We start from the raw sequence: 14,335 nt of genomic DNA, 5'->3' as shown, positions 1-14,335 counted from the left end.
GCCGCAAGGAAAACCTCGTGACGGGACTTGGTTAAGAACTCAGATTGAGTAATTCCAGAGCCCTTGAGCTTCGTTTTGGCATACCAAACCTGGTTACGTATAGATTGTTCCGCGAATTTCACAACAATAGGTCTGGGCTTCTTAACAGATGAGCGACCTAGGCGATACGATGTTGTGATACTTGAGCTGGCAAAGTTAGTTAAGTCCAAATGCTCAGCAACCAGACTAGTAATTCGCGCTTTCAAGTCTTCAGACTTCACTTCAGGAACCCCATGGAAAAGAAGCATCTTACGCCTTCTCCTCATCTCCTGGCGCTCTATTTCCTTACCGAGATACTCAACCTGCCTTTGTAAGGTGGTCAAAGCAGAGAGTATAAAACTTTGGAATACATTGAAGTCCGCAGCCAGAGAAGCAGTTGTCAATGGAGTGGATGTTTTTTGCAGATCATTTTGAAACGCTGCCATCTTAGTGTTAAACATCTCTGCCATCGATGCAAGTGAATCTTTGATAGCCTCCATAGTGTACTTGTGTCAAGTGTTTAATAAGTGGTACTAAGTGATTAATTGTAGGAATTAAGTCTGCTGGTAGGTTATATTAATCACATACACATAATATTACACTAGAGTATGAAAAAAATGTAAGTTTTTATATTTTATTTTAATATTATATTAGCACTATTGCAAAACACGTAGTTACGTTTTTTTGTCTCCTACCCGAATCAGTAGGTACCACCCACTCATCAGTTATTCTACCGCCAAATAACAGTACTCAGTATTGTTATGTTCCGGTTGAAAGCGTGAGTGAGCCAGTGTAACTACAGGCACAAGGGACATACCATCTTAGTTCCCAAGGTTGGCGGCACATTTACGATGTAAGGAATAGTTAATATTTCTTACAGCGTCATTGTTTATGGGTGATGGTGACCACTTACCGTCAGGTGGCCCATAAGATAGTCCGCCAACCTATATAAAATAAAAATATCGTCTTAGAAAAAGGGAATACGGGTCTTATATAATTATAGCCTATGTAAGTTACAAGAGAACAAAGGCCAAATAAACAATATTCGACATCAAATTGACGCAATATTGTTCGGACCTTGAGTAGGCTGTGATATTTATTATGGATTTGCGAAAATATTACGTTTTGCACTTCGAAGCTGTTATTGATTCGTTTTGGTTATGTTATTTATATCCAATTTAATTTTACTTTTAAAGTAAAATTAAAGTGGATATAAGTAGTTAAGTGGAACAGTGCTGTATCTTTATTAATAAAATAAAGATATATTAATTAAGAACTGTTAATAGCGCATATTATACCCACATACTTATACATAGCATGGAATACGTATATGTAATGTTTGTTTTTCTTCATTAGTTTTGGATTGGAACACCCTATAGGAAGTTTCTATGTGGGAACGCATATAATGAATTTATAACGACAGGCATATCGCAATTTGTGCGTATCGATTACGTTAAAAATATTGAAAAAGCTATTGTGAAAAAATACTCTAGAGGATCCCTTTGTATTGTGTTACTTAATGTTCCAATGTAAATCATAAGATTGTCTAACTGCCTTCTGATACGTTAAAAAGGTAAAAACAACAAATTCAAAGGATACTTGTTATATTTATTTCTGTTACCTGCAATAGGCTATTTGACAATGCGAAAAATAAATTGTGAATTATTGTAATCAGTGTATATTATGAGTTTAAAAATGGTTATTTACGAACGAAAGTTGAAAATAATACTTAATTTATTCAAAAATCCATCAATAAAAATGCATTTTTTCAAACGCAACGTTCTTGATTGGCCGGGCTTATGATGAATTCACTTTCTTGTAAACTTTGCTTTTCTACTATATGTACAACAGATTAAAATAAAAGTGTGAAGTGACGTCACCGAACCCATTGCAGCGCCATATTGTCCAAGTAGCGTTTTTGCGCGGTATTTAAATATGGAATTTTTAATATGATATTTTTCGGCAAATATGTACTAGAAATAAAAAAATCTACTTTTACTGGATTCCTTAACATCTACTAAATAATATAAAATGGATTTTAAAAACCAGTCAAATAGCCTATACAAACAAATGTTAAACTTTGGGAATGTCTCTTTTGCGATGAGTTCGACAAACTTTTTTTATGCGAAAAGTTTCAGCGCTGCTTTTCGAATGATCGATTCCTGGAATTGTCGATAAGTACTATGTAGATACGTCACTATGACTCTCCGTAAATAAAACTTCGCATCTAACTAAAAAGGGGATAAATAAAATAATCAAACATCAGGTGCACATAACACTTATATTTTAACATAACGTGATTAAGTAAAATAAAATAAACATTTTTAAATTAAAACAACGAATGTAATACAATATAATAATTAAAGGATAAAAAAACGACCAATTATATACTCCGTAGCAATTAACATTAATAAATGTAGAAAACAAACTATTTTCGAGATCTTATATTATTATCGCAATGGAGGTACTTTTGTGTTACCAATAAAGACTTCATGGTAGCCTGGTTTTATTTATTCATTGGCCGCTTATATCCACTAAAACAAATGAGAGCCAGTCACTTAAACCTAAATTAAGACTTCTTTCGATTGCCAGTGTTGTAGACACGATATTCCTTTAACGATTCAAGTTATAAGTATCGAAAATAAGAAGTTTAAAGTTGCCTTTAATAAATTATAAAAAAATAATTATACATCATTAATGCTGCAAACCTACTTATTATTAATAAAAAATAAGATACATATTATTAACATTTTTCTGAACTTCATTTATACACTAAAGTATATCTACAACATAAGTTTAGCAATTCGCGTTGTTTTTACACTTTTATCTTTTAAATATTTTCTTAGTTAATAATGAAATAACATTATTACACTTACTATAATTGTCTTTTACAAAAATTAATTTATAAAATCACATTGTGGCATTGTGCATTAAAATGTCACGAATATTTACATAAATTTATGTTTTACTCGAGAAACAATATCATTTGGTATAAAAAGTTTTTATATGTCTATATAATTTAATCAATTTAAATTACATAGTCAGATACAGTAACATATATACAATATTTCACAAACGATTCTATAATCCTATGTAGTTTGCATAATAATTTATGGTTAGCATTTGTCTATGGTCATCTATTTGTCTCTAGACGTTGAGAGGTCGTAAGACGCTGCAGATAATACCATAGAGAAATATATTATTTTCTTTTTGTCGATACAAGTATAAAATTAATCGTATCTGGTATAATAAACATACCTTTATAATCTCAGTGACATAATTTAACTTACAAATATTACACACTTTATTTGCATACGTCGGAAAATCGTATCGTACAATGTAAAAGTCGTAATAAATTAACACCCTAGAGCCAAGGCACAAGTGTGATATTGTAATGACAAAATCCTTCATTTAAGCATTTAACTACAGACTATTAATGCTACAATATACACAACAAGGTACTCACATGCTAAAACTAGCTTTACAACTAAATTTCGAGTAAAGTGTACGCCAACTACGGGGTTGTTCTAAATTAGGAGTCTCTAGCACTTTGAAAAAATAATATTCGCCGTAATATATAAAATTAAAACTTTCCTTATCGACGACTGAACAGACAAAAATCTCGATACGCCGTAAAAAGATCGTATCGCAATAATTTTTTTTACAAATTCGTTTCGAAGAGCGCTTTTCTTAATTAATAACATTTATAAAAATTCTTGTTTCGAATTTTTATATGAATTAATATTTTCTATTATTTTCAACGAAATATTCGTAGCTATAAATATATAGATATTTAAAACATAACGGTCAACTACAGGGAATCCTCAGATCTAGGAATACATTTAAAATAAATAAGGGAAAGGGCTCTTTATACATTATAAGGAATCTAAGCTGCTCTCATGTGGATATTCGAGTTTTCCATACGGAAGACTTCTCACCTGTAACATTGAAACTTTTAATGTCTGCGGTTCCAGACGCTTTATACTTTTGTTAATTATGAAGGCACAAACCTGTCCTATGAGGTTCCCCGGCGATGTGATGCCTGGGCACTATAAACTTAGACTCTTGGAACATCGACAACATCAAGTCTTCTGTAGTAGGGTGATATTCGACTCCATTAATACTGGCGACCAAAGGTGAACTTTCATAATTTCTGTTGGAATCCCTTGAAGCCGGCGACGTGCTAGGCCTGGTCGGGTAATCGACTGATCGCGGTCTCCTCGTATCGACGGGGGTCATCTTTGGATTGACATGAACATCTTTGTGGATATAAGGCTCAATCGGCATGCTAGATTCGTTTTCATAGTCGCTTAAATCGTCGTTGGCAGTATCGGCGCTCACTTCAACTATAAGCGGCCGCTGGAGGGTGGGCGACTGGACAATTGAGGTTGTACTATGGATGACGTTCACTTGCTTTGACGGACTAGTTTCTACTTTATCTTCTGGGAGACTCGAAATACTCCTAGAGGGCGATGCATTAGGTTTCGGTGCGTTATCAACTTGAGACTTACTATCATTATTCGATTTCTCTTTCGTATCCTCAACTACCTCCTCAATGAGTTCGGTTAACTCATTTAAATTATCAGAGAGTTTAACGAACTTTGGCATCCTCAGGGCCCAGTGGCCGCCCTCCTCGGTAGAGCACGAATGGATGACGTTTGGTTTTTTGCGTTTATAAAATAACATGTAGGCCGAATTGTTAACGAGCTCGCTGTAAACGTTCTCATCGTCGACAGGAGTGACTCTCGAATCGTCGAATTTGTACCAGCGACCGTCGTAGGGGTTCTTGCAGGCTGCCGTGTAGTGGCCCGTCTCCAGGTCGTCGCCGTGGTGGTAGCACACGGCGTACAGGTCGTACACGTGGTCGTACACGTGGTCGTGCACGTGGTCGTACACGTGGTCGTGCGCGGCCCGTGAGGCGCGACGGCGCGGCGACCGCGAATGGCTCGGCGACTCCACGTTCGCTGGACTTCTCCTCACGAGGTGAGGACTCATGTCGAAGTCGTCGACTGGGAACTCTACCATCGTCGTCAGTTTTGTACTCGTCCGGCCTTTCGCTTGTCTGAAAAGTGCATTGTTCGATTAGAATAATCTTGTAATCCGACCTCCCATTCCACCAAAGAAGACTAAAGAGGAGGCATCGGCGTTACCTTCTCGTATACCGTGAATCTTCTAATGGTGAAAGCTGTATTAAAATCTGTTAAATAGTTTAAATGAATTTTTGAAATAACAACTTTGATTTTTACTTCTATCTGTTTCTACAGTTTAAGCATGGAGTTAATATCTGTCCAAGCAGGATATATTAATTTAAATAATTGTATTTAACTAACATGACTTTGTATTTTATAAATGTGAATAGAGTTTATTTTGATTTCATTTGATACAGATGGAGGTAAAAAGCGACGTTGTTCATATTTATAGATATAAAAAAACGATACTTACTGTCGGAATCTCTTTAGATGTATCACTAAGATGTCTGGAAGAGACCATAAACCAAGAGTTTTCACAACAGGCATATATCTCTGACACTGCGGACACCTATAACAATATATTTGCATTAGTATCATATCGTGACTATATCTATTCCAAGTTAATACGATATACATTCTTAAATATTATGGCAAGCAAAAACGATGTTGAAAGACGAGAGTTGTATTTGTATGAAGCAATCAAACTCTGGTAAATTGGTAAGCACTATGTAGGAAAGGCCAAGAGTGGTAGAAACAATTTATTATTGTAGTAAATATTATCATTACCTCGAGGCCTCTGGTACGTGGTCGTGAAACATAATTATAGCAATCGTAGGTTATGACTACATTAAAGCTCAGCTATGTCTAGCATACGGTAGCAACATCGTACAGAGTAGAAATAAATAAACCGTCGCAAAAAGGAGAATCAGTGTTATTTTCAAAACCAAATCATCGATACTATCATGTATGTATATCATGTATATTGTGAATTGTGATAATCGATGTTTTCGACCTATCTCATCGCCAATAGCAATAAGATATAACAATATCAGCATGCTGCTGCTAGACTTTCATGTAAACCACCCAGTCAAATGAAAAATTTAACATATTGAAATAAAACTAGTTATAACGGATTTGAATCGCGTATTCTTACATAGCACTTTACAACGTTCGTGGTCACCGGTAGACTGTAAAGTGCTCGAAACAACAACAACAACAACAGCCTGTAAATTCCCACTGCTGGGCTAAAGGCCTCCTCTCCCTTTGAGGAGAAGGTTTTGGAACATATTCCACCACGCTTTTCCAATGCGGGTTGGTGGAATGCACATGTGGCAGAATTTCTATGAAATTTGTCACATGCAGGTTTCCTCACGATGTTTTCCTTCGCCGCTGAGCACGAGATGAATTATAAAGACAAATTAAGCGTATGAAACAGCGGTGCTTGCCTGGGTTTGAACCCGCAATCATCGGTTAAGATGCACGCGTTCTAACCACTGGGCCATCTCGACTCATCCGTTATAACTAGTTTTATTTCAATGTGTAATAATCGCGATAATTTAAGACACCATTGTAATTTAACATATTTATATTCGAGAAGGCTTTTGTGACGTCACTAGTGTTACCTCCAGGCGTCTTCTTGCGCGAGGTGCTCGGCGCGCGTGTAGTGCGCGAGGCACGCGTGCAGAGTGAGAGGCGCCGCCGCGCCCGCCGCCGACACATGCACCTCGCACGCCTCGCCCGACTCGCGGATGATACTGCGACACACACACACACACACACACATATAGAAGCTCTTTCTTGGTGCTAGGGCTATGTGCAAGCCCGTCTGGGTACGTACCACCCACTCATCAATTATTCTACCGCCAAATAACAGCACACACTGTACATAGTATATTATAATTTTTGATAAAAATATTTTTTTAGGACATTTTTGACATTTTTTTCTGTAATTTTTTCTCTAATATTTTTTGGTAACTCATTTATAAACATAGGTAGGACATAGTTAAGAGATTTTTTCCCGTATAGATTTTTGGTTCTTGGAAAGGTTAAGTTTTTATAAGTAACTATAAATAAGTAAGTATAAATAACAGTACTCAGTATTGTTGTGTTGCGGTCTGAAGGGTGAGTGAGCCAGTGTAACTACAGGCACAAGGGACATAACATCTTAGTTCCTAAGGTTGGTACATTGACGATATAAGGAATAGTTATATTTCTTACAGCGTCATTGTCTATGGGCGATGGTGACCACTTACCATCAGGTGGCCCATATGCTCGTCCGCCAACCTATACCATAAAAAAAAAGCTGGGACTGACGAGGCGCCCGTGCGACGCTGCTTTATAGATAAATTGCAGTATCGCTTTTTGATTTTATTCTAAAATTAAAAATGCTCCGACCGGATTCGGTTGATGACTGGGAAACAAATATATCAATGAAAGACTCATCATCATCCTCCTGCCTTTATATCGATTTTATTTGAGGTCGGCGCAGCATTTCTTCTTCCATACTTCTCTGTCGGACGTCATCTCACAAGCATCCTTCTTTCTAACCATATCTTCTTTCACACAATCAATTTATCGTTTTTTCAGTCGTCCTCTATCTCTATATTCAAACCGTCAAGAGAGATCTTATATTATTTACTGAGATTAATTTTCGTTTATCTATTTATTGAATTTAGAATAGGAAAATTGCGATATTTTTATTTTTGTGTTTATTTTAAAGTACTAAAGAATATAGAATAGGCTAGAATAGACAAGTATATTAAAAATCTGAAACAATCTAATTTACTGCAAAAATGCAGTTTCAAAATATCAATTTAAATTTCGCGCGAAAACGAATCTATATTTTATATGACGTCACTCCTGTCTATCACTGGTCCATTGATCGTACTTTTTTTCATACTTATGAATTTATTCTCAACCTTTGAGAGACTTTTTTTTAAAAATCAAAAAAACGAACTATCGATGGTCCGAAAAAAAGCTTTGTTGACGCATGTTTTGTGCCAATGTTTTGATCTACTTCAAGAAAGTTCTTATATCAAATAAATGATTTTTGAGTAGGTCTGACACAAAACTTAAAAAAAAGTGGTTTCAAGTTGAGAAGAGAATTCTGGAGTCTTTGAAAAACACAACTTAAATTTTTATTCGAAGTACGCAATTAATAATCATAATAGTCAAAACAGGAGTTACGTCACTGGTCGCTAATTACCGTTTTGAAATACGTTTTAATTCCTAATTGTTGTTAAAAAGCAACACTATATCAACTATAAACCTTGCAGGGACCCTTATTTTCTTTTTTTAACATTTTAATAGCAAAATTTTCATAAATGTTATATTTGCATGCTCCTATTAAAGTCAATAATTTTTAATTTAATTTACAAACTACTACAAACGATAAGTAACGTTATTATTATCAGAACCGACCCATGAAATATATGTTTAACAAAAAATATTGATTATGACTTGTTGCAGTTGAGCACATTATTATAAATAAATGTATAAATCATAATGTAAATACTGCCTATATATACACGCGGAAACATTTCAGAATGCATGTGCCGCAGCGATTACTGCACATTATGGGCTTCACCTACACACCACACACTAACAATCTTCAATGACAAATTTTACAATTTATACTCCCAATGGCGTATAGTCTTTAAAAATAAATTCAAAAAGGTACAAGTAGATTTAAATATATAATACAAACAAAGAACGGCCTACATTTATTTCCACATTCGAGGAAACTCCTTGAAATTAAGGCTTGGAGTTTATCCCATACCAAAAAAAAATGGTTTCATATTAAAATATAAGTCTCCATACCATATGGATAATCAATATCAACCACAACTATATTTAACACTGGTATTTTTTTCACACTGTAAAACACAAAACTCTGTATATTGTACTTTCCAACATTTTTGGGTTTTCACTTATCATCCGTCGCACTCTTCACGCATATCACGATGACTGTGTAATTATTAACCGCCACAATAAAAACAACTGCTAGTTAGTCGTTACTCATCAGTCATCTTATATGCAAGTCACGCAGATCCATATTAGAGTATGTAATTTACATTTTCGCGCAAAAAATACTTCCATTCTTAATACAAAAATAAACTTTACTTGGTGGTAGGGCTTTGTGCAAGCCCGTCTGGGTAGGTACCACCCACTCATCAATTATTCTACCGCCAAATAACAGTACTCAGTATTGTTGTGTTCCGGTTTGAAGGGTGAGTGAGCCAGTGTAACTCCTGTAGTTACAAGGGACATAACATCTTAGTTCCCGATGTTGGTGGCACATTGACGATGTAAGGAATAGTTAATATTTCTTACAGCGTCATTGTCTATGGGTGATAGTGACCACTCACTATCAGGTGGCCCATATGATCGTCCGACAACCTATACCATAAAAAACAAAAAAAAAACCAACCTGTCCCGATGAGCTGGATCCCAGAGTAATTCGAGACGTAGGTGGGGATACTTGTCGTGGGCACACAATGCTTGCTCTACATCCAGAGCGAACAAAGGGTGCGGTAACTGCAACATATGTTTCATAATGAGCAACAAACATCCATACATTTTTAAATATTTAATATTTCATAATCAATCAACAAGCAGCGATGAATGCAAAAAAACATGTCTCTTTGGAACCTTATAAAAAAATTTGATTATTTAAATGCAATATTGTCAACAGTGTCTTGGTTACATTTTAGGGGTTCCAGCTGATAGGCATAAAAATAGTGCGTTCTAGCTTGGAGTTCCGTGGTAACATTCGCATTTATAATAGATAACTTAAGAAGTAATTGAACATTAACGCTATATATTATTAAGTCGAGATGGCCCAGTGGTTAGAACGCGTGCATCTTAACCGATGATAGCGGGTTCAAACCCAGGCAAGCACCGCTGTTTCATGTGCCTAATTTGTCTTTATAATTCATCTCTTGCTCAGCGGTGAAGGAAAACATCGTGAGGAAACCTGCATGTGACAAATTTCATAGAAATTCTGCCACATGTGTATTCCACAAACCCGCATTGGAACAGCGTGGTGGATTATGTTCCAAACCTTCTCCTCAAAGGGAGAGGAGGCCTTTAGCCCAGCAGTGGGAAATTTACAGGCTGTTACTTTTATTATTATTTTTTACCGTATAAGTTACAGTACATAGTAGATGTTGTAATAATTAATATGAGTTGCGTACCTCGGGTTGCAAGTATGCGGGGTCGCGGGGTCGATGCGCTTCGGCGATTCTCGCTTTGAATATATCCGCTCCCTGCGCGTTCTCGAGCACTCGCTCCGCTACCACTTGGCACATTTCCTTCAGCATCAGTTTCTGTAGATCTTCGTATGAAATCTCTCGAGGCACTTGCATTGCGTATGGAGAGCCTGGCGTACAATATAAAAAACATAATTACATATCATTTCACTGAAGCTAGCGTGATGATTGAGCTAAGATGGCCCAGTGGTTAGAACGCGTGCATCTTGATCGATGATTGCGGGTTCAAACCCAGGCAAGCACCACTATATATATGTGCTTAATTTGTGTTTATAATTCATCTCGTGCTAGGCGGTGAAGGAAAACATCGTGAAGAAACCTGCATGTGTCTAATTTCAACGAAATTCTGCCACATGTGCATTCCACCAACCCGCATTGGAACAGCGTGGTGGAATATGTTCCAAACCCTCTCCTTAATGGAAGAGGAGGCCTTATCTCAGCAGTGGTAAATGTACAGGCTGTTACTTTACTTTACTTAACTTTACTAGCGTGATTATTGATAAGAAAAAACGCATACATTCATCATAATAAAACATTTCACAAATTTTTTGAACATTCGTTTACAATTCTTTGGAGTGCAGTTGCTCACGGTCAAGGTCACCTAAAAAGCGTTATGACTTATGCCTCCTTCATGCAAAGTTATATACTTTTTTCTATTGTATATGGTTTAATATAAGATTTTTAATAACAATTTCTTTATTGTTCATTTATGTCCTTGTATCTATATAATATGTAACTCTTTTTTAAACATATAATTGCAAATGTTAATGCAATCTTTACTCTTTCAGAATAAAAAAAGAAGTATACCGAATCTCTCTCCGTCGAGCATGTTAACCCACAGTAGCAGGAGGTAGGGCGTGGTGGGGGGCTGCAGTATGGGCGGCGCCTCCACGCAGTACAGCGAGCCCAACTCGATGCCGGCCGGCTCCCAGCCCGCGCGACCCGTGCTCCAGCCTGCGTCAGAATAACATGTCATATATTATGATATCTTACAAGAACTGTTTATACAATTATTACTTGAGTTTAATATTAAATTACAATTATCATACTAAATACAAAGAATCTATTACATACTAAACTTCTATTGAAAAAGTATAATATATTTATATGATACGCCCCACATAAACAATGGAGCTGAGATGGTCCAGTGGTTAGAACGCGTGCATCTTAACCGATGATTGCGGGTTCAAACCCAGGCAAGCACCACTATATATATGTGCTTAATTGTGTTTATAATTCATCTCGTGCTCGGCGGTGAAGGAAAACATCGTGAGGAAACCTGCATGTGTCTAATTTCATCGAAATTCTGCCACATGTGCATTCCACCAACCCGCATTGGAACAGCGTGGTGGAATATGTTCCAATCTCTCTCCTTAATGGAAGAGGAGGCCTTATCTCAGCAGTGGGAAATTTACAGGCTGTTACTTTACTTTTTACACATAAACAAAGTAAATTCATAGAATTAAATGCAACTATTCAATAAAATTGATATTGTGATTGACAAACCATTTTCATTGATCTCAGCTAGTATAATATGGTCTCTATCAATGCCAGTATCTGTGTGCAATGCTGTTCGAAGGTCATCCATTGTTGAGTTTGGAGGTAACTCCACACCAATACGCACTTGTCGAGGTTGCTGATTTACATACACTACCTAAAAATAATCAATACCTTGATATCACATTTAAATTTAGTTAGTTAATATAAAGACATACTCATTGATTTTAGTGATATAAAAGTTATGTTTAAAATTTTAAAAATGCTAGTTTAAAAAAATAATTGGCTTTGAAAAAAGTAATCATAAAACTTACATTAACAGGCAGAGGAGATGGCTGGGCCGCTACCGGCCTAGTAGGCAATTGTACGCTTACACAGTGAAATGGATCAAATGTGCAGGATGTTCGCTCACACTTTGCACATGTTAGCGCCGACCTTGAATAATTAAAAGACATAATAATTCATAACTTTGCTATGAATTGTGGTATTTAAGCAAATGAATACTATTTTCAATTCAAATTTTGAAACTTTATTACTTTTTTAGAAACATACAGATTATATATTCAAACATACCTGTACTGAGCTTGAAACACTGCTTGCACAAAAGAACTGTTTCTTCGAGCATGATTTGCCAAAGTTTCTGCGGCAACAACTTCATCTGATTTGCCCACGGTATTCTTAAATAAACAAATATTGATTTGAATGCAGCTTCATTTTAAGCAAGTTGTATTGTTTAGAGTTCATAATTTGGGATATAGATAGTATTGATAATGTAACATTTCTCTATCAAGTAATAGGAAAAGGTAAAATATATAACTATTGTAGTAATATTTACTTTAATTGTTTTATATTTCTTCTTTGTAGCTGTATTGAGATCTTCATGAACTTTATCGAGTAACCAAAACAAAAATTCCTGTGCATCATGTTGACTATTTCCTCTATACTGAGTTCCATGCCTTTCAACTGCTGCCTGCAATGTTACAAGCAATTTTTAAAACAAAAGACTTCATATTACGCAAAATTGATTAGATTTACTTCATACATTACACAAATTTTATGATGTAACAATATGACAAACCTTAAAAGCTGTACTCATGTCTGGTGTATAGCGACAAGACCATAATGCTTTTAACAAAGCTGCCAACTGCTCTGTAACTTCACCTTTAGTACCATACTTTTTTGAATTTATTTTATTCCTCTTCTGTAAATCAATCTGAAAATTTGTGCATAATTCATACAATTGACATTGTAAAATGAAAGTAATGGACAAAACTAAAAAGGATTATATTTTTAAAGTTAAAGTTAAATAAATATAAAAACTATATTTTAGACTCACCTTATAATGTTCTAAAACAAAATATTCAGCAATAACATCTGTATGTGAAAGACACTGCAGTACAGCATTCATATAGCAAGTGTTTCCATGATTTTTGATGCCAGTAGCTGCGGGAATGGTGCCCGGAGGCCATGGTGGCTCGCCACTACATGGTACTCTATCACTGTTGATAGCAACTGGCCCAGATTTAACCTGCAAAGTACTTTAAACATTACTTATTACTCATTATTTTTTTTTAATAATAGTTCAAAGTAATACCTACACCAGAAACATTCACTGTGCTCATATGTTGAGCGATTTTGTTGAGGAATATCTTCCATGACGGCCTTCTAAACAATTTCCTTTCCAAGCCACCCTCATCCTTTTGCGTAATGCTAATCACAGAATTTGCACTCGTTGGCTTGTTATCATTATCGGTAGTCTTATTTTTACTTGAACTAGGTTTGGATGTCCCAAAGGGATTACGAGGCAAGGTAAAAGTCCGCTTTAATCGTGATCCTTCTACCTGTTTTGGTGTCATATTCGCTTCCGCTACTTCACTTATTAGCTCACTTTCTGAACATGATTTTAAAACTGACGATAAATTATTTGTAGACATAATAAATAAAAGTTGATACTATCTTTTAAATAATAAATTTCTAAAATCTAAGAAAAACCAATTAGAAAACATTGATATGTTAAGCTACCAGCTACTGACATAAGCGCCATATTGATGTCTATGAGTATTTGCTCTATTAACTTTATATAATTGAATTAGATTCTTGTCTTTATCAAAATATTCAATGAAAACTTATAATTTACTCCTTAGTGTTGGAAATGCGGTATAAATGTAATTGATAAATTATTGAAGTCAAATTTGTAACAAAATTAATAAAAATAATTTATGAAATAGGACAAGTGTATAGTTAGAAATTATACAGTATATAAATAAAATTTTTACGAAGATATCGTAGTATTTTCTTTATACTAAACTAAAATTTGTCGTGTCATAAAATTTTCATTATAGAGGCAAAGTACATTCAATTGTATTTCAAATAAATAGAAAAATATTTTTTTTAATTTATAGACATATAATAAAAAAAATTACTGATTGCAACGTTACTAAAAAAAGTCCAATCTATTTCACTCTCTTACTGAAACTCGAATAATTGTTCCCTTTTTAAAATGATTTTAGTAGTTTTTAAATGTTATTATAAATTTTATGCATTAAGACAAAACAATTATATTTTGAAGAATGTAATAAA

At 35.2% G+C, this 14,335-nt stretch overlaps 1 protein-coding gene across 1 annotated transcript; it reads right to left on the bottom strand.

The window, feature by feature from the left end:
• Nucleotides 1-2,527: 2,527 nt before the first annotated feature.
• LOC124529630 (ubiquitin carboxyl-terminal hydrolase 31) lies at nt 2,528-13,824 on the bottom strand. The gene is made up of 14 exons (XM_047103446.1): nt 13,354-13,824; nt 13,092-13,283; nt 12,834-12,968; nt 12,591-12,725; nt 12,329-12,432; nt 12,070-12,190; nt 11,765-11,912; nt 11,066-11,212; nt 10,184-10,368; nt 9,418-9,524; nt 6,611-6,742; nt 5,461-5,556; nt 4,029-5,080; nt 2,528-3,956 (listed from the first exon to the last, which is right to left on the bottom strand). The coding sequence occupies exons 1-14, from the start codon at nt 13,687-13,689 to the stop codon at nt 3,916-3,918; spliced, it is 2,931 nt and encodes a 976-aa protein (XP_046959402.1). The 5' UTR covers nt 13,690-13,824; the 3' UTR covers nt 2,528-3,915.
• Between the last annotated feature and the right edge of the window lie 511 nt (nt 13,825-14,335).

This window comes from Vanessa cardui, chromosome 5, assembly GCF_905220365.1.
Source record: "Vanessa cardui chromosome 5, ilVanCard2.1, whole genome shotgun sequence".
Classification (NCBI taxonomy): Eukaryota; Metazoa; Arthropoda; class Insecta; order Lepidoptera; family Nymphalidae; genus Vanessa; species Vanessa cardui.
This window is presented reverse-complemented; position numbering and strand designations above follow the sequence as displayed.

What these genes read in the sequence shown, in the direction of transcription:
- LOC124529630 (XM_047103446.1), bottom strand. Translation starts at nt 13,689, where the DNA reads ATGTCTACAAATAATTTATCGTCAGTTTTAAAATCATGTTCAGAAAGT. An exon ending in ACATGAGTACAGCTTTTAAG is followed by an intron (nt 12,726 to 12,833) that starts GTTTGTCATATT and finishes GTAACATTGCAG; the next exon opens with GCAGCAGTTGAAAGGCATGG. An exon ending in GATCCAGCTCATCGGGACAG is followed by an intron (nt 6,743 to 9,417) that starts GTTGGTTTTTTT and finishes TGTGTGTCGCAG; the next exon opens with TATCATCCGCGAGTCGGGCG.